Consider the following 21,112-nt stretch of genomic DNA (forward strand, 5'->3'; position numbering starts at 1 on the left):
AGGTGATTGAAAGAAAGTATGGGGAGTGGATGTTTGGAGGTAGTTCTTTTTTTTAAAGATATGCACAGTGGTGGGTGCATGAAACACACTGCTGAGGGTGGTGGAATAGGCAGATGCATTAGAGACATAAAAGAGACTTTTTGATAGGCACCGGATGAAAGAAAAAAGGACTATGCAGGAGGGAAGCATCAGAGTGATCTTTGAATAGTTAAACAGTTAGTACAACATCGTCAGATGAAGAGCCTGTACTGTGCGAATTGTTCTATATTCTAAAACCCTAAAACAGGATAATTTCACACATGTACTAAAAATGCCAACACACATCAATGGCAATCCTGTTTAAGACAAATTTAAGACATTTGTTTAATTTGTTTAAGACATTGAGTACAAAGTAACATCATACCTCCACACTCCATATGCTGGAACTATGATACAATGCAGAGTAAACCTTCCCAATTTTCTTAATGTCTTTCATGTCCCACACATAGAGACTATGATCACTGTATACACATGACAACCATAGATTGGAAGGGTCAAAAGCCACACCAACAATGTCAGGATACACGACATCTGCCTTCTTAGTGAATAAACGGCTGTGGAAACACACTAATAGTTAGTAACTTTGCATTTTACATCTTGTATTAGCCTTTAAAATATAACTTAGTGTAACATTTATTTTTACCTTAGTTCAATTCCTGCTCCCACATCCAATCCCAGATAGTGTGGTTTGGGCAGATTGGTAATAAAACGGAGATTTACAGAGTTAAATAACTTCAGTGTTCCATTGGAACAACCACAAAAGATGAAGTCCTGGGTTGCAGAGATACAATTTGCTGTAGAGGTCTAAAGGGTACAAAGAAAATATACTTACTTAATTTACCGAAAGAGTTTTACTTATTCACTTGTATTAGAGAAAGCAGAGATTAGTGTACCTTCAAATCCAACCATTTATCAAGCACTCTTTTCCCATTGAACTGGCAAAGAAGACCAGAACTGGTGATGCAAAAGGTATTTCTTGCCATCTTCCCTTTACCACATGCCACTCCAGAGAAAAAATTATTGTGCAGCTCACCCAGCAATCCAGATCGCCCTATTAGAGGAACAGTAATATTTGCCTGGATAGAAAAACATACAAGTATTCAGATTAGCAGTGAATGAAAGGATGACAAGTTACACAAGGATACTACCATTCAGATTGCCCAAAAGCTAGGCTAAAAACAATTAGTTTATCATAAAATTTTGTCTCCACCTCATTCTACAAAACAAAATTTCTTGGCTATGCTGAATACTTAATCACATTGATATGCAAATGACTTAAGATCCAAAACAGAAATTGTATAATATTTAAACTCATTTCAGTTTGGTAGGCATCTTAAATGTTATGGTTCAATAAAGGAACCAACTATGGCAGGTGTCACATCTTCATTGCGATGTGGAATCAAACCTCCAAGTGATTAGCCCCAACACCAGTTTCTAACAGTTGACTTTGCCCAAAGTCAACTATTAGAAACTGGTGTTGGGGCTAATCACTTGGGAGGTTTGATTCCACATCGCAATGAAGATGTGACACCTGCCATAGTTGGTTCCTGCTATTAATAGTTAGCCTCTTCTTACACTTTACCAAAACTGTCTTGAGTTATCAATCAAGCAGGAATCAAACATCTGTTGATTTTTGAGTGGCTACAAACAAAATACACAAGACATTAAATTTCATGGCTTATATAACTTCAAACAAAATCCAAGAAAGAAAATAACACACAAAATGAACTATAACTCATCACAAAATACTCATCCACATAACAGCTGAGCAATGCTTATAATAGATAAAACACAGGATCTTGAAATAAAACTACTTATTTCATAACTGCATAATTGGCACATTCAAAACAATTTTAATTAAAGTGATAAGCATTTCTAGGCAGGTTACAGGTTAGAAGATGCTCGTAGACAATAAGAATAAATTACCTTGCAGGTTTTGGAGTCATTTAAGTACCAGAACTTAACATGTCGGTTGCCAGCTGTGACAAAGTAACTGCTGTCTTCAGAGAACGAAACAGCTGATACCTTACTGGAAACTTTATTAGATGCTACAATGGAGTTTTTCTGTCAAATGAAAGTATTTCTGTAAGTACCAATGTACAAAACTAAATTCTTTACCATTTAGCTTAGGATAATTTTTTACTACAATGATTTTACTGCAAATCATTTTGGAGGGTGGGGTAAAATAAGGCCTATAATATTTCAAAAGATAAAAAGTATGAAAATTCAGAAGCAGACTGAAGTTTTTGTTTGAGCGGAATGGAAGTGGATCTTGGATGAAGTTGGAGCCCTGTGTGGGAATTACATAATGCAATATAGATCATGAGGGGATAGCAAGATGCAAATGAATTTTCTTAAATTTCATTATTACTGGCTACTAGGTACCACTTGCATTACTAAATTTAGAATTCAAACTAGAATGAAGATCTGTTGGTTTTCATTCCAGATGTTATTCCCCTTTGATTTTAACCCTTAGCATAACACCATAAAATATAGGAGCAGAATTAGGCTATTCGGCCATTTAGTTTGCTCCACCATGGCTGGTTTATTATCCTTCTCAACTTCATTCTTGTGCCTTCTCCCTTTACTAATCAAGAACACAACAACTTCTGCATTAACTATACTTAATGATTTGGCCTCCAAAGAATTCACCACCCTCTGGCTAAAAAAAAATCCTCGTCTTTTCTAAAGGGATGAAATTGTATTCTGAGGCTGTACCCTCTGGTTCTAGAATCTTCCATTATTTGAAACCTCCTCTCCACATCCACTATCTAACCCTTTCAATATTTGGTAGGGTTTAACGTTCTTTTGAACTCCAGCAAGTAAAAGCCCAGAGCCATCAAACATTCTTCATACATTACCCCTTTCATTCCTGGGATCATTCTCTTGAACTTCCTCCAGACCAGGGATTCCCAAACATTTTAAAAAAAAAAACACACACCATTGTAGAGCATTATGTCATTGTAGAGCAGAGGAATAAGGGTATGACCACATTGATGGGATTATATTGTAGACCACCCAATAGTCGGTGAGATTTAGAGGAGCAAATTGCAGACTGTTGCAATAAACAAAATTGTAATACTAGGTGATTGCAACTTTCTACACATTGACTGGGACTCCCATATTGTAAAAGGATTAGATGGGATAGTGCTTGTCAAACGTATTCATGGAAATTTCCTTAATCAGTATATAGCTATAGAAAAGTACAGCATAGACCAGGCCCTTTGGCACATCTAGTCTATGCTGAAGTCATTTAAACTGCCTACTACCATTGACCTGCACCAAGACCATAGCTCTCCATACCCCTGCTATCCATGTACCTATCCAAACTTCTCCTAAATGTTGAAATTGAGCTGGCATGCACCACCATGTTCTCCTTAAATTTTGCACCTGTCACTCTTAACCCATGACCTCTAGTTGTAGGCCCATTCAACCTCAGTGGAAAATGCCTGCTTGCATTTACCCTATCTATATCCCTCTAATTTTGTATACCTCTGTCAAATCTCCTCTCAATCTTCTAGTCATACAGTGATTTATAGTCACATCCTTTACTCATTTGAGGTTTCTATTCTGGTGATAAATGTGACAGCAGGTATAAGCCGAGTACTACATTCATGAAAAACAGGGGTTTCCAACTTGGGGTCCACAGACCTCTTGGTTAATGGTAAGGCTCTATGGCATAAAAAAGGTGGGATACCCCTGATGTAGGAAAATACTCCAAGGCAGCATGTACAAGACAACACATACAAAATGCTGGAGGAACTCAGTAAGTCAGGCAGCATCTATGGAAATGAATAAATAGTTGACTGAGACCCTTCTTCAGAACTGAGAAGGGGAAAAGACACCAGAATAAAAATTTGAGCTGAGGGGTGGAAGAAGGAGGAGGATAGCTGAAAGGTAGAAGGTGAAGTAGGTGAGTAGGAAAGGTCAAAGGATGGAAAAAAAAAAGTCCTAGTTAGAGAGTATGATACTAGATCTCCTATTACAGAATGAGGCAGGGCAGGTGACAGAAGCTTGTGTAGGGAAACTTTTAATGCCGTTAGTTTCAATTATGAATAAGGATAAATCTGCTGCTCGGATTAAGGTTCTAAATTGGAGAAAGACCATTTCAATTTTGCTGGTATCAGAAAGGATCTGGCTAGTGTGGATTGGTACAGGTTTCTGGCAAAGGTGTACTTGGTAAATGGGAAACCTTCAAATTGAAATTGAAAGTGCAGGTACCATTGACTCTGAGGCGTAAATTAGGATTTTAGAGAGACCTATGTTGATATCCTGACTGTTATCAGCAAAAGGTGCAAAAGCCAGCATCTGTGATGGTATGGGGGTGCATCAGTGCCCACGGCATGGGTGAGTTGCATGTATGTGAAGGTACCAGTGACTCTGAGGCGTATATTAAGATTTTAGAGAGACATATGTTGCCATCATGGTGACGTCTCTTCCCGGGACGTCCATACTTATTTCAGCAGGACAATGCCAGACCACATTCTGCACGGGCTACAACAGCGTGGCTTTGTAGATACAGAGTGCATGTGCTTGACTGGCCTGCTGGCAGTCCAGATCTATCTCCTATTGAAAATGTATGGCACATCATGAAGAGGAGAATCAGACAACGGAGACCACAGACTGTTGAGCAGCTGAAGTCTTATATCAAGCAAGAATGGACAAAATTTCCAATTGCAAATCTACTATAATTAGTATCCTCAGTTCCAAAACGATTAAAAAGTGTTATTAAAAGGAAAGGTGATGTAACACAATGGTAAACATGCCTCTGTCCCAACTTTTGTTGAGTGTGTTGCAGCCATCAAATTCTAAATTTGTGTATATTTACAAAATACAATTAAGTTGGTCAGTAAAACTATTGAAAATCTTTTCTTTGTACTTTTGTCAGTTAAATAAAGGGTCACATGAATTAACATATCACAGATTTTTGTTTTTATTGCATTTTGGAAAATATCCCAATTTTTCTGGAAATGGGGTTTGTATATATGTTACTATTTCTAATCTATTTTACACATCCTACCTTCCAATCCCAGACATTCACAAGTTTATCATGCTGGTAACCCACTGAAACAATATACTTCATGTTGGGAGAGAAGGATACACACGATACTCCATATTTGTGGCACTGTAATTCCGCCACCTGGGTTGTTTCAGCCACATCCCAGACTCGCACCGCAGGCATATGTCCACTCTACATTTAAAAAATTAAAATCACATCAGCACATTTATACAGCATACAATAGGGATCAATAAGTATCAATTACTAAATTTCAGTACTTTATATTTACTCTTTGTGTTATAGCAGTATCCATTTAATTTATGATATACCTAACTTTTAAAAAAAATCTTCCTCCAATTAACTTTGGTTCCCCCACTGAGTTATTTTATAGAAAGTATAAAACTCCAACTCATCTATCCACCCACAAAATATTAACTTTTGTATCCCTGCACCCATTTTGATATATAATTACATTTATTTTATTTTCCGGTGAGTTCTCTCCTGTTATTACCAATCTGGATGCTATGTTCCTTTTTCTCCTTCAAGTAGATTAAGGAATCATACAATTATGGTTATTTCCAATTATTATTTTAGCACAAAGAATAAATTTCGCAGATTTACTGGTGCAGGCCCTTGGTCACAAGCACCATATGAAAGCTTACGTTACTATTAGGCTGCAGCAGGAACGTTTCAAACAAAGAACACCTTATCCACAGTTCAGCAGCAGTTCCCCAGCAGTTCCCATTAAGACACGGCAATTTAATGTCTCTAATACATTTAGGTGAAGAATAAAAAATGTTAAAGGGACAGTTAAGTTTGTTTCAATGTCCAATGTATCATATTTAGAGCATCTAGTGGGATATAGAACAAACTAAAAGCCTATCAAAATAGGTATGAGTTCAAACAAAAAGACTAATCAAACAAGACTAATTGATAAATTGACACAAATCTTGTTTCTTTACACTTGTATAGTTAAATGAAGATTGCCATAACACAGAGCAATGACATTCCATATTATATTTTGAAATGATCTGTATGGAGGATTTACAAAACTAAGTTTTTCTACTGAATACATATGACAGTAAATAAAACAAAACAACTTGCAAACTATTCCCTTAATTTTAAATAAATACTCACCTCCCCAGTAACTAAGTATTTTCCATCTGGTGAGAATGCCAAAGAACAGATTGCTTTTCTAAATTAGGACAAAACATCATAATTGAATTGACAGACCATTATTCATTTTAAATGCCATTTGCACACCAGAGTCTAAGACATTCTCAGGTACCAGAACTCAACATAATGTGCAATTTGCAGTATCAAGCTCTCCAAAATCTTTTCCCTAGGACAAAGGACTAAGGTTAAAAGAGTTCTCCCCAACCCAACTTCCAATTAGAATTAAAGAATCTATGGCTCATTTAGATGGTACAAATTCTTTTACACGATCTTTTCTACTCTGGTCTACTGATATTTAATCCATTTATTCAAGCAATCATAACTAGGAACTACTAAATAGGGTAGCTAAATGGGACCAAGCCAAAATAATTGCATTTATCTACATTTACATTTAAAGCCTACTTAATGGTTTTAAAATTGGACTGGAATTTGGAAAAATTATCAGTTTTGTATTTCGTAAATTCTTCTAATGATAATTTACAGCATGACTGAATTCAAGGTTACTAGTTTCAAGCCTTTCATGTGTGCAAAGTTAACTAACTCCTGGAATATCAGTAATTGGCAGTAATACTTCCAAGGTTTAGGGTGATCAACATTTTGATTCACGATTTAATTCATGAATAGTAGGAAGCATTTAAGCTCAGGCAAGCGAAAAAAAAAAAAAAATTACTTTTTAGTGTTACGAAGGATGAACAACTCTGATGGGCAGAAGGGTACAGAGTTGCACATGTTCCCCCCCCGGGAGAATTACAAACCATTACTGTTGCCATGCTGCTAATGAGAGAGGGGAGAGAAACTTGTTGTTCCACCATATTATGACTCCTGAAAGACATATGGCTCCAGAGAGGGCAGTTTACTTGGTACCATTCTGTTCATTAAAATTCCTCAGTGGACAGCCGGAGTGGGCTGGTTTGATGGACTAAGACATTCAAAACTGATTGACACCTGAGACCCCGTGAGTAGGGATAAAAGTGAGGTCTGGGGAGTCACCCCTCAGACACACCAGGAGACGCACTAGTGAGCACTGCTTAAGTGTTGGAACCCACGAGACGGTGTGGGGCATCGGAGACCGAACGAAGGATCGGTCAATTTTAACTCACAGTGTTTATAGCGAGGCCGGTGGGGGCTTGTGTGTGTGCCCACCCTTGCCTGGGTGACGAGTCCACCATAGAAGAATGGTCTAGCTAAAGGACAGAGGGGTCACACCTGAATGGCCGCAACAACACATCGACGGATCAAGAACGTAAAGGAAGGTTTGACTGACTGTAGCTGTCACTGTTTGCTCGCCCTCTCTCTCTCTCTCTCTCCCTCCAACGGTTACAACAAAAGAACCAACAACTACCTTAGCCTACATGAACTGAACTTTATACTTTCCTATGACAATTCATTATCCCCTAGACATCGATAGAGCTCGTTTATTACTGATTATTATTATACCCACACTTTTAGGTTTAGTATTGCTAACGTGTATTATCTATATATTTGCATTGTTGATATTGATTTGTATATTTTACTAATAAACACTGTTTGAGAATAGTACCACCAGACTCCAACGGATTCTTCTATTTGCTGGTAAGACACCCAGTTACGGGATACGTAACATTAATTAAATAGCCCTTCATTACTTTGTGTGAACCTGTTGCATAGGAAAGGAAATGTAGAGGATAAAAACCCCAAACCATTGAAAAGTCAAGGCCCTCAAGCAATATTACTGATCAACTGCTTTGCTGAAGATGTTTAACTGTTTTCTTTGGATTCCCCTTACCTGGAAGCATTGAGAATGTGAGTCTGCTTATTCTTCTTTGGGTTGCAGAGGACCACCACACACCTTGAAATAGAAAATTAGAATTCAATTTTTGTTACAGACTCAAAACAAATTGAATTACAGTTATACAGTCGGCTCTGCTTATCCATGAGTTCCACATTCGCGAATTCAACCAACTGCGAATTGAGAAAACCCAGAAGTGCTCTTCCAGCACTTCTTGTTCAAGCATTATTCGAAGCCTGGAACGAAGCCTCCGTGTCACCCGAGGGATAACAACATGCTGCCTACAACCACTGCGAGATTTGTTTGATAATGCAAAGAAAAAGAGACAGCTTCTTATAACAATGTTTCTAACCAAAGCATCTGCAATTCTGAAGTCTCAACATTCAACGTTTGAAAATCCTCAGCCCTCAACCTCCACAGTTCCTGACTTTAGTATTATTAAGCCTCCACCAAAGCGTCCTTATTCCCTAAACAGTGTAATAACTACTGTACAGGTATTACAAGTTTTACTCGTTGTTTGATCATTGTTCACCTCGTGTCTCATTCGTTCATTGCTTGCGTTGAGCGAGAGGAACATGCACAGTTTTTTTGCTTGTTAGTATTCCCTAAACATTACAGTACAACAACTATTTACATAGCATTTACATTGTATTAGGTATTATAAGTAATCCAGAGATAATTTAAAGTATATGGGAGGATGTGCGTAGGTTATATGCAAATACTACGCCATTTTATATAAGGGATTTGAGCATCCGCGTTTTTTGGTATCTGGGGGTGGGGTTAGGGGGTGTGGTCCTGGAAACCAATTCCTCATGGATAAGGAGGGCTGACTGTATTATTTGAGAACAATTTCAACTTTAAAGTAATCCTTAATTACATCAAAACCAATTCCACACCAAAATTACAATGAAATAATGATGGCATGCTATGAACAAACCTTTTGTTATTCTTATTTACTTATTTTCAAATAAATCTAATCTATCCAGTTAACTTTAACTTTGTAGAAACATCACTGTCACTCAATTAAAGGGCAGTAAAAAACATTTCCCATGCCCTCATGGCATTAGTAGCAATTTCAATTTCACTCTGGAACTGCACAAGTATTATTTCTGTAAGCTTTACTGTAAGCTTCACCAACCCCCCCCCCCCCCCCCCATCCTCCACTGTCTATTCCTAGATATACTTCATATATGAATAGATTTTCTTTTTAAGTGTGAGGTTAAATATTTTAAGGAGCATGACATTTTGCAAACACAAGAAAACATTTGTTTTTAAAATGATACATATCTTATAGGAATAACCAACACTAAAGATGGCATTTTTTTTGTTAAGTAAAGACAGATGATGTTAATTCTTAAAATTTTCTGATACTGTATTAATGCTTCTCACATGAACTGCAATGAATTAACTTGGTTGTATGTTTTGAGGTTTTTCCACATAGAATACAGGTGGACATTCTACTGAATTTCAGAAAGTATAAGATTACCAACCAAAAGCATGAGATGTGAATTAGGAAGGTAAAATATGGAACACACTCTCAGTAAAAGGTTGAGGGGTGGATGACAAAAGCAGTGACAGTTACTAAACTCAAAAGTGATGCAATATGGTACTACTCACACTGCATCACAGAACAGACACAAGTGTCTAACATGTTCATGACAATGGCCCAATCAGCTGCAGGAGCAGGCCACAGCAACGAGGTTTCTCGCAGGTTCTCAATGCCTGTTTAAAAGGTCAGAAGGACAGCCATTGTTGGGAGTAGGTCAGCAGCGAGAGTAGCAGTGTCAAGCTTTGGCTCAAAGTAAGCTTCTGTTAAGGTTCCCATATTCTCTCCTCCCCCCCACCATACCTAGTGTAGTAAATGGCTGTTGTGTGTTCTTCATGCTGGGTATTGGAGTCCTGGGATACCCAGAGTCTCCCAGGGAACTATATCTGCATGAAGTGCATCCAGCTGCAGCTCCTTTAAAACCACGTTAAGAATCTGGAGCAGCAGCTGGATGACCTACGGCTTGTACGGAAGAACCGAGGAGATAACAGATCAGAGCTACAGGCAAGTAGTCACCCCGAAGTTGCAGGAGGCGAGTAGCTCGGTGATTGTCAGAGGAAATGGAAATGTGAATAGGCAGTTAGCACAGAGCACCGCTGTGACCTTTCCCCTCAATAATAAGAATACAGTTTTAAATACTGTTATGGGGGAAATGACCTCTCAGGGGAATGCCACAGAAACCAGGTTACTGGCACTGAGCATGGGTCCATGGTGCAGAAGGGAAAGAGGGAGAAGAGGGCAGCGGTAGTGATAGTGGACTCAATGGACAGGAGATTCTGTAGATCTGAATGGGACACCCGAATGGTATGTTGCATCCCAGGTGCCAGGGTCAGAAACATCTCAGATCGTGTCCACAACATTTTGGAGTGGGAGGGAGAGCAGCCAAATGTCTTGGTACATACTGGCACCAATGACATAGGAAGGAAAAGCAAAGAGGTCCTGAAAAGAGAATTTAGAGAGCTAGGTAGAAAACAGAGAAGCAGGACCTCACAGGTAGCAATTTCTGGATTGATGTCTGGTCATGCAGTTTGGTAGAAGAAATAAACGTGCAAACTATTTTCTAAACTGGGAGAAATCCAAAAATCTGAGGTGCAAAGGGCCTGGAGTCTTTGTGCAGAACACCGTAAAGGTTAACTTGCAGGTAGAGTCAGTGGTGAGGAAGGCAAATGCAGCATTCTCATTCATTACAAGAGCAGTGATGTGATGCTGAGGCTTTATAAGGCACTGGTGAGGCCTCACCTTGAGTATTGTGAACAGTTTTGGGCTCCTCATCTAAGAAAATAAGTGCTGCCATTGGAGAGGGTCCAGAGGAAGTTCACAAGGATGATTCCAGGAATGAAAGGGTTATCATACAAGGAATGTTTGACAACGTCTGTACTCGCTGGAATTTAGAAGGACGGGGAGGGGGAGGGTTCTCATTGAAACTTTGAATGTTGAAAGGCTGAGATAGTAGAATTGGAAAGGATATCTACTATGGTGGGGGAGTCTAGGACAAGAGGGCACAGCCCCAGGAAAGAGGGGCATCCATCTGAAACAGATGTGGAGAAATTTCTTCAGCCAGAGGGTGGTGTAGCTTCACTGCAGTTGTGACTGAGCACTCTTCATTAAATCAATTACCTCAATCTGGATTGCTCCACATACATACCTAAATCAAAGTGGAAGTTCTCTATAGTTGTAAGGTATCAAAATAATGAGACTTGTGCTAGTTAAGAGACATCATCTATGTTTCTCATATTGAAATATTTATGTAGTAGGTTAGAACAGCATCCAAATTCCTGAGTTCATGAAAAAAAATCACTTCAATTGTGATGATAGGTATACTGCAGAATATTAAGATGAAACATGGACTCGAGAAGTTAAATGATTTAAAAGATAACTCTGTTACCATAATAATTACAATCATATTGATCTTTACAAAACAACTATTATTTTGGTTAATTTAATCCTTTTTTTTTTAAAAAAAAGCACCAAATTAACATTCCAAACCAAACTTTCAACTCCACTTGCATTTTTGCAAACTGTACTACATTCCTGAGAGATTAAGACTCTTCAATATTTAAGCCGTTCACACACAATTCTAATTAAAAAGACAAAAATCAAATATTGTTTACAATTAAAACACAGGGATACCTAAAGATGATGGTAAGCCATTAAAATTAGCCAGCTAAAGAATCAAACTTGTATAAAATTAACTTATTTTCCAATTCATTCAAATTAACCTTAAATTTTTTTTTGCATTGGTGTGTAATTTTCTAAATGAATGCTGTTCTCACAAATTCCTCCACTCTATACCCTTGACAGCCTTCAGTTGCTATATGTTTATCAATTAGCACTAGGTCAGCGATAGAGCTTGGAAATAAGATTAAATTAGATTTTGCAGCAGACCAATTTTCTACAATTTGCAATGATGCAAAATACATTTCCAGTTTTTATCCATTTAAACTTGAAGGCAAAGGTAAGAATTTTAAGCTGTTTGCAGAGTTATATAAAAATTATAAACAGCAAGGATTTGAGTGTCAATAATCATTTCATACACAACTGACACTGTAAAAACTGTTCACCCTATGCACACTGCAGTGTCTAATGGCCACACAAGTGCACGACTCTGGGAATGAAAGGATTATCATACAAGGAACATTTGATAGCTTTGGGTCTGTACTCACTGGAATTTAGAAGGATGAGTGGGGAAGCTCAGTTGAAATGTTTTGAATGTTGAAAGGCCTACACAGTAGATGTGGAAAGGATGTTTCCCATTGTGGGGAGTCTAGGACAAGATGGCACAGTCTCAGTATTGAGGGTGTCCATTTAAAACAGATGCAGACAAATTTCTTTAGCCAGAGGGTGGTAAATTTGTGGAATTTGTTACCAGACAGCTGTGGAAGCCAGGTTGTTGGGTGTATTTAAGACAAGAGATTGAGATTCTTGATTGGACAAGGCATTAAAGGTTATGGAGTAAGGCTAGGGAGTGGGACCGAGGAAGGGAAAAAAAAAAAGCCATGATTGAATGGCAGAACAGACTTGATGAGCCAAATGGCATAATTCTACTCCTATGTCTTATGACTGATGCTAGTTAGAAACTGTTCAGCAACAGTCTCCTGTCCCAATTAAGCAGCATAGTGTCCCCAATAAATTAAGGGAATCCCAGCTATTTTTTGAATATTTTTTATTCTTTAGAGTTGTCCCAAATAAGTGCTTGTCACGATGACTCAGTTAACTGGAATCCACTATTTTAATGAAACTACAGCTGTCCCTTCCTTTACAAAGGGAGAGCGTTCCTATGAAACCTTTCTTAAACCAAAATGGCGTAAAGCAAAGAACCATTAATTTATAAGGGAAAAATACTTGGAAAAGCGAAAATCATCTTTGCAATGTGAAAACAGGTTACTAATGTAGGTCTCACACAAGGAAATCTGCAGATGCTGGAAATTCAAGCAACTCACACACAAAATGCTGGTGGAACGCAGCAGGCCAGGCAGCATTTATAGGAAGAAGCACTGTCAACATTTCGGGCCGAGACCCTTCGTCAGGACTAACTGATAGGAAACCTCTTATAGACAAGACCAAAAATAGATTAAGCCAGTGGCTTCAAAGGGACTTGTGTCTGAAAGGCCGGGTTTTGCTTTGTAAAGCAGAAGGTCTTTCCAGGATTTTATTTTTATATATAAATATATATAGCTCTCCCCTTAAACTTCAATTTAAAAAAATCTGTAAATTGTTAGACACCGTGTTGTTTAACTTTTTATGGAAAACAAAGTTCATTATATAAAAAAATCTCCTGTCATGAATAGTTATGACAAGGCAGGGGTCTAAATTTTCTTGATGATTTTGACAGGCATAATAATACTTTTAAAATTAATTGGATTAAACAATATTTACATAACCCTACTTCTATATGGAATTATATTCCTTCTTTTGTCTTTTCCCAGGTTGGTGGATTGAAATTTTTTCTTTTATGTAATTACAAAATAGACAAAGTTCCTCTCCGTTTATCTCAGTTTCATGAACAGATGCTTTTATCTTGGTCTTTGATTTACAAACACAATTTTTCTCCACAGTTACTTTATCTGGAATAAAAACAACATAACTTATAAGAATGAATCTTTTTTTTAAAATAAAGATTGGTTTGACAATAATATTTTGTTAGTTAACCGGTTATTTAATTCAAGCAGTACTTTATTGAGTTATACTGTTTTTATCCACCTTTGAATTTCCTATGACTCCAAAAGAATTTGCTGTTGTTATGGATGCAATTCCCTCTGGTGTAATTATATTGTTTAGAAATACATCATATTTGGTAGTTGAATTACCCAACTTGGATCCATCCAGTGCAGCTGTAGGAAAGTTTGTTTTCCTCCATCTTTTTAAAAAATATATAAAGGTATTAGAACACACACAAAATGCTGGTGGAATGCAGCAGGCCAGGCAGCATCTATAGGAAGAAGCACTATTGACATTTCGGACCGAGACCCTTCGTCAGGACTAACTGAAAGGAAAGATAGTAAGAGATTTGAAAGTAGGAGGGGGAGGGGGAAATGTGAAATGATAGAAGACCGGAGGGGGTGGGGTGAAGCTGAGAGCTGGAAAGGTGATTGGCAAAAGGGATACAGAGCTGGAGAAGGGAAAGAATCATGGGATGGGAGGCCTAGGGAGAAAGAAAGGGGGAGGGGAGCACCAAAGGGAGATGGAGAGCAGGCACAAAACATGATCAAAAAGTTGAAGGGTTGAAGAAATTATAGATGGGGAGCAGTGAGAGAAGGTTTGTTATGGATAAGGTATTAGAAAAGGTATTAGAAGTTTGTTTCAAAAAGACATTACTTCTATTCCTACGGTTGTTAGTTTTTGGAATAGTCGGTTGGGGAATCTGAGGTGGAGGAGTATATGGGGCTTATTTAATAAATTTTTATTGAGGAATAAGATTAAAGAAATTTAATTTAAAATTATACATAGATATTATCCAACCAATGCTTATTTGACAAGGTTTAAATCTGATATTGAAGCTAACTGTTCTTTTTGTGGTTTATATCCAGAGGATTTATTTCATCTGTTTTGGGATTATGAACATGTTAAAACATTTTGGGTTGATGTTTGTCAATTTATAGATCAATATATTAATGTGGATTTTACTTTTTGTTTTGAAAAAGTCTTATTTGGGTTTACTAATAATACCAAATCTCATAGGGATCATTTCTTTATCATAAATCTTTTGTTGATTTATAGCAAATTTTATATCCATAAATGCAAATATAGCAATAAGAAACCTTCATTTATATTTTTACGTCAGATTTCAAACTATACATTAATACTCTGAAAACTTCCCATAACCAAAAAGCTGTAAAGACTGTACAAATCTGTCAACATTTCAGGTTATCTCTGTAAATGTTTCTGTTTTGTGACTCCTTTTAGATATAGTTCCTTCTGTCCAACAGTATTTAGAGTGGATTTTCTGGTTTATTTGTATATTTAAAATTAATAGTTATATACTTGTTGCTGCTTATGTGTGATTCCCTGGCTTTGTTAGCATATGTTTAGTGTTTCTGTTTTTGTTTGTGTTCAATGAAAATAAAAATATAAAAAAACATTGAATTTTGCCTGGGCATGTTACATCTCCTTATAGAGAAGGTGCTCATACAGTAGCATGTAAAAGATGAACTGATTTCCAAAAGGCATAAAGTTAAAGACGACATGTTTCTTTAATATTTTAAGCAAGATAACTTTTTTATTTCCATCTTTTACAGTTTCAAAATAACAAAAAAGGAAAAGGGTCCGAAGCAGAAGTTTGGGCACCCTGCATGGCAGTACTTAGTAACACCCCCTTTGTCAAGTATCACAGCTTTAAACGCTTTCTGTAGCCAGCTAAGAGTCTTTCAATTCTTGTTTGGGGGATTTTCGCCCATTCTTCCTTGCAAAAGTCTTCTAGTTCTGTGAGATTCTTGGTCTGTCTTGCGTGCACTGCTCTTTTGAGGTCTATCCACAGATTCTTGATGATGTTTAGATCAGGGGACTGTGAGGACCATGGCAAAACCTTCAGCTTGCACCTCTTGAGGTAGTCCATTGTGGATTTTGAGGTGTGTTTAGGATCATTATCCTGTTGTAGAAGTCATCCTCTTTTCATCTTCAGTTTTTTTTTACAGTGTGTTGTTTGCTTCCAGAATTTGCTGGTATTTCATTGAATTCATTCTTCCCTCTACCAGTAAATGTTCCCCGTGCCACTGGCTGCAACACAAGCCCAAAGCATGATCGATCTCCCCCGTGCTTAACAGTTGGAGAGGGGTTCTTTTCATGAAATTCTGCACCCTTTTTTCTCCAAACATACCTTTGCTCATTCTGGCCAAAAAGTTCTATTCAAAAGGTTCAAAGGAACATCTAAACAAGCCTGATGCATTTTGGAAACAAGTCCTGTGAACTGATGAAGTTAAAATAGAACTTTCTCATCAGCTGGATCCTTGTATAATTTGCCAGCTCCTGCCAACACCCATCTCCTTTTACCATCTATCACCTCTGTACTCTTTCAGTCCAGATGAAGGATCTCTATTCAAACATTCACTTTCCATTTCTACTCAATGAATTTAGCAGCTTGTTCTTTATGCATTAATCTTCTATATTCAAGCACCTATGCCAAACAGGCACTGCTAATCTTAGATAGTCATCATTTTATTCAGACCATTCCAACTTTAAAAATCTCAGACACTTGCTATCCTTATTGCTGTAAACTATATAATAAAAATACAATGCTAGCAAGAAAATAAAGACAGAAAAATAAACAAGTATGAAGACTGAATTGTCCAATACCTGAGAAACATCTTAAAATAAATCTCATTAACCATCAACTGCCTTAGTGGGCACTCATGCATTTCCCCACAAATCCTGGGTCTACTTTGCCACTTACCCTGCTGGATATGCCACTAGTCCTGTAGTTAAATCACAGGCTAAACTACTGCTGCTGGATGCTGTAATCCCAAGAACTTTGTCCAGTTTAATCTGAAAAACACAATTTTTAACACATCCAGATAACTTTGCATGATCAGAAATTGTACTTCAACAAAGCAAAGAGAAACCAAAATGTTAAAAGCATGTACACAAATCCACTGCATCATACTTATAATCCAGGATGTAATTCTAAATATTTATTCTTTCCTAAAAAAAAAGGGCACATCAGGTTACATGCCTGGAATTACAATGGTCACCAATCCGAAGGTAGAAAGGTAAAAAATAAACAGATTTGAATAGTCTCATTCAATAGTTGAGACAAAATATATTTGCTTAGAATATTAAAATTGATTGCATTGTTGCTATAATATACACTATGCAAATACAGAAGAGATGGCGGGGAAGAAAGAGTTCATTAGTAACCAGGATGGAACTGTTATCAGGCTCAAGGTCACTTAGCAAATTGAATATACTCTCCCCTAGTCTTAGAATGGATTAAAGATGACTTGGCTTTGTGGGTTCCAAAATGTCTGATAACGCAATGAGCAAAAAGATAACTGACAGGACAAGTGAGTGGGTAAGTGATACCCAGCTTATCTTTGCCTCACCAAGGTTCGCAATACCATTCTGAATGGCTCAGCTGCACTTTGAACAGTCACTTGCCAGAGATTTTCACGAGACAGAGAGATTTACATTTGTGGCTTTGAGAACATCCTTGAAGCTTTCCCTTTGTCTGCCTGGTAATCTCTTTCCATAAGCAAATTTGGAAGTGTCTGTTTCAGAAGTCTGATGTCAGCATGTGAATAATACACCCTGTAGATGCAGCCAACTGAAAGCAACTAATGGCAATAATAGGTACAGGCGGTCCCCGGGTTACATATGAGTTCCATTCCTGAGTCCTGAATTTAAGTCGGATTTAAGCTGGATTTGTACGTAAATCGGAACAAGTACATCTGGTATTATTTAGCGTCAGTTAGTCAAACGTTTGTCTTAGTATATAGTATATATTTTACCTTTCTATGCATAGAAAACACTTAAGAAACGTACGTATTCCAATAATTAAACCACTGTGTTGCTTAGTAATAATTGTAGCTTTCACCGGGGCATGGCCTTTCACATGCTCCATTATTCTCACTTTATCCTTTAAAATTGTTCCCATCGTTGACCAGCTGTAGCCTAACGCTTTTCCAATGACCGATGGCATTTCACCTCTTTCCAAACGCCTTATTATTTCCACTTTATTTTCAATCGCAATCTCTTCCTGTCAATGGAACAGAAACACTGCAGCCGGTGGGGTGCCGAGCTGTGCCAGCTCCTGAGGTCCGCTGGGTCCTAAGGACCACTGCATTAAATTCCCCGGTCCACACTGAAACAGGCTAAATGGGACAAGTGGGGGCTGTGCTGGGTTTGAGTATTTGATCATCCACAATATTCTGCGTGGGAATTTAAACTGGAGGTGGGAGTGGTTTTTTTGACGAGGACAAGTTGCGAGCTCGACATCAACCCAACACGGATGGTACGGGAGTCACTGGATCGACATCAACCAGACACAGGAGCGGTCTGTCACTAAATCGAACTCAAAAACCTCCGTTCTCCAGCCTGGCGCTGATCTCACTGCGCCACCAGCCGACCGGAACTGGGGGGGGGTCAGGCTGAATCTTACTAAGAAAATTTTAAGCCAAATACAAAGTTAAACACTCAACACAGTATTAACAGCAACGACTTAAAATGGTAGGCGGCGTCACGTTCCGACTTAAAATGGCGGACAGTGTTGCGATTTGACTTGAAATGGCGGACAGTGTTCTACTTCCTCGGTTCGTAAGTACGAGTTGTCAGTAAGTCAGACTTTCGTAACTCAGGGACTACCTGTATCTCAAGGATTCCAATATCGGTTTGCTTATCCTTCCAGAAAATTTGTCAGATTTGAAGAGATAGTACCGATACAGCTGTAGGTACTTTAGGTGGTAGTATATCAGAAGAGGAGTTTACTGCCAAGTCTGTAGTTCACTCAGCCTGCTGAATGATCTCTATCTTTCTCAGAGTTCACATTGCTACTTTGCTTTGGATTATCTCAGGACATCAACCTCTCAGTTTTATTTCCCTACTGTTTCCTTACAGCCCTTCAAATTTTCCTGTTCTTACCCAATGTCTCTTTTGATAGCCCTGATTACCAGCCTTGTGGGTAAATGAATCTGCGAGCTCTATGTAAAGGAGGAGTAGGACATTCAGCCGCTTGAGATTACACCATAATTTGGTAAAACGGTTGTTGATTTTGTAGATGAACCATCTCCACAGCATTTCATATACAAAAAAAAAGCTATCCAGCTACCTTGAATATACTCAGTGACCAAGTAACCAGTTATTCTGGCAAGTGAATTCCCAACGTGTTATCATCCTCTGGGGGAGAATAGTTCTTCTCATTTGTCTTGAATGGTTGACATTGTATTTTGAAGCTCTAAGCACCTGATTCTAGGCATTCTATTTAAGGGTAAAACCAAATCTGCACCTTCAATTCTGTTAATTCATCTCCAAAGATACTGCCTGACATACTGAGCTCCTCCAATATTTTGTGTGTGTTACTCTGCACCCATGCTGTCAAAGCTGGTAAGCATTTTGAACATCTCAATTCTTGATCTTTAAAACTCAAAAGTACAAATCCATCTTGCTTACTTTCTCCTTATCTAACCGAGCCAACATCCCAGCAATTAATGCTAAAATTTGTCTACACCCTCTCTCCCAAACATTATTTTAGGCAGCAAACTTGTAGACATTAAAGACATTCTAACGAGAGCTCTAAATAAATGGAGAAAGATTGCAAGATAATCTGAACTCCAGAGTAGGTTAATGACTCACAAACAACATGCCATCCTAATTGTTTAACTTTGTGTACAGTGAAACCAATCATTTCATTATCGAAGTATGTAGAATACAACTTTGAAATTCATCTTTTCCAGATAGCCATAAAATACAGAAAAACGATGGAAGTCATTGAAGCCCCCCCACACAAAAAAGAACAAATAAACCTCATAACCTCAAACCTCCCAACCTCTCTCGCACAAAAACAGATCACCCACCCGAACACGGCAGCTAAAACATCAAACCCTTAACCCCAAGCTCCTTACACACAAAAAAAAACCCATATCAACAATAATGTTAAACACCCAAACCCTCCCTCACCCAAAAAAGTAACATATCACCCACCTGCCAATCAGTAACAAGAAAGAAAACACAGAAAAACTGAAGGAGATCAATATAAAATACGATCCACACTGATAATCCCATTTCTTAGTCGGAATCGAAGACAGCAACTGTTTGAACTCAGTCCTTCCATAGTATCTTCATCTGCTGAGAAATGGTTTCCCTGCTACCACCCCAACTTGGTCTCCCATGGGGAGCGACCTCAGGCCCAATGTGGCCTTCCGTGGAGAGCGAACTTTATACATTCCCAGTGGAGATTTAACTCTTAATTAACATTTGAAATAACAGTTGCTTATAAAATAATAGTTCTTAGGCTATGAATGGATAAGTATTTTTGGTGGAAGAAAGAAAAAGGAGAAATAGGATGGATACAAGAGGAAGCTACATATACAAACTAAAAGCTCGTGCGTACAAAGTCACCAAGGGTAGTGGGAAACTGGAAGATTGGGAAGACTTTAAAAAGCAACAGATAGATTATGAAAATAAACCAACACAAAATATAAATAGTAAAAAATTTTTATAATTATATAAAGCAGAAAAGGGTGGCTAAAGTGAGCATAGGCCCCTTGGAGGATGAGAAGGGTAAATTGATATTGGGCAATGAGGAAATGACAGAGGCTCTGAATGATTATTTTGTGTCGGTCTTCACGGTGTCTTACATGCCAAAGAGAGATATTATGAAAGCGATGGGAGGCGAGGATCTTGATACAATAGCTATCACTAAAGAGGTAGTGCTGAGCAAACTTGTGGGCCTGAAGACAGATAAATCCCCTGGTCCTGATGGAATGTGCATCCCAGGATAATGAAAGAAATGGTATAGATAGATAGATACTTTATTCATCCCCATGGGGAAATTCAACATTTTTTCCCAATGTCCCATACACTTATTGTAGCAAAACTAATTACATACAATACTTAACTCAGTAAAAATATGATATGCATCTAAAATCACCCTCTCAAAAAGCATTAATAATAGCTTTTAAAAAGTTCTTAAGTAGTTTACTTAAATACATTGAGTCCTAACCCCGGCACTTTAACATATCTTACTCCTGGCGGTTGAATTGTAAAGCCGAATGGCATTGGGGCGTATTGATCTCTTCATCCTGTCTGAGGAGCATTGCATCGATAGCAACCTGTCGCTGAAACTGCTTCTCTGTCTCTGGATGATGCTATGTAGAGGATGTTCAGGGCTTTCCATAATTGACCGTAGCCTTCTCAGCGCCCTTCGCTCTGCTACCGATGTTATACTCTCCAGTACTTTGCCCACGACAGAGCCCGCCTTCCTTGCCAGCTTATTAAGACGTGAGGCGTCCCTCTTCTTAATGCTGCCTCCCCAACACGCCACCACAAAGAAGAGGGCGCTCTCCACAACTGACCTATAGAACATCTTCAGCATCTCACTACAAACATTGAATGACGCCAACCTTCTAAGGAAGTACAGTCGACTCTGTGCCTTCCT

General features: G+C 38.2%; 1 protein-coding gene across 3 annotated transcripts in view; it reads right to left on the reverse strand.

The window, feature by feature from the left end:
* Window positions 1–21,112, reverse strand: part of LOC140716570 (mitogen-activated protein kinase-binding protein 1-like) — a 137,595-nt gene that overhangs the window by 80,970 nt on the left and 35,513 nt on the right. For all 3 annotated transcript variants that reach the window (XM_073029409.1, XM_073029408.1, XM_073029410.1), the window contains exons 2-9: window positions 16,415–16,506; window positions 7,980–8,042; window positions 6,176–6,233; window positions 5,060–5,230; window positions 1,966–2,103; window positions 933–1,115; window positions 683–843; window positions 404–593 (exon numbers count right to left, since the gene is read on the reverse strand). In XM_073029409.1, coding sequence (XP_072885510.1) covers window positions 404–593; window positions 683–843; window positions 933–1,115; window positions 1,966–2,103; window positions 5,060–5,230; window positions 6,176–6,233; window positions 7,980–8,042; window positions 16,415–16,506 — 1,056 coding nt within the window. The remainder of the gene's footprint in view (window positions 1–403; window positions 594–682; window positions 844–932; window positions 1,116–1,965; window positions 2,104–5,059; window positions 5,231–6,175; window positions 6,234–7,979; window positions 8,043–16,414; window positions 16,507–21,112) is intronic.

The sequence above is a fragment of the Hemitrygon akajei genome, chromosome 25 (assembly GCF_048418815.1).
Source record: "Hemitrygon akajei chromosome 25, sHemAka1.3, whole genome shotgun sequence".
NCBI classification, from domain to species: Eukaryota; Metazoa; Chordata; class Chondrichthyes; order Myliobatiformes; family Dasyatidae; genus Hemitrygon; species Hemitrygon akajei.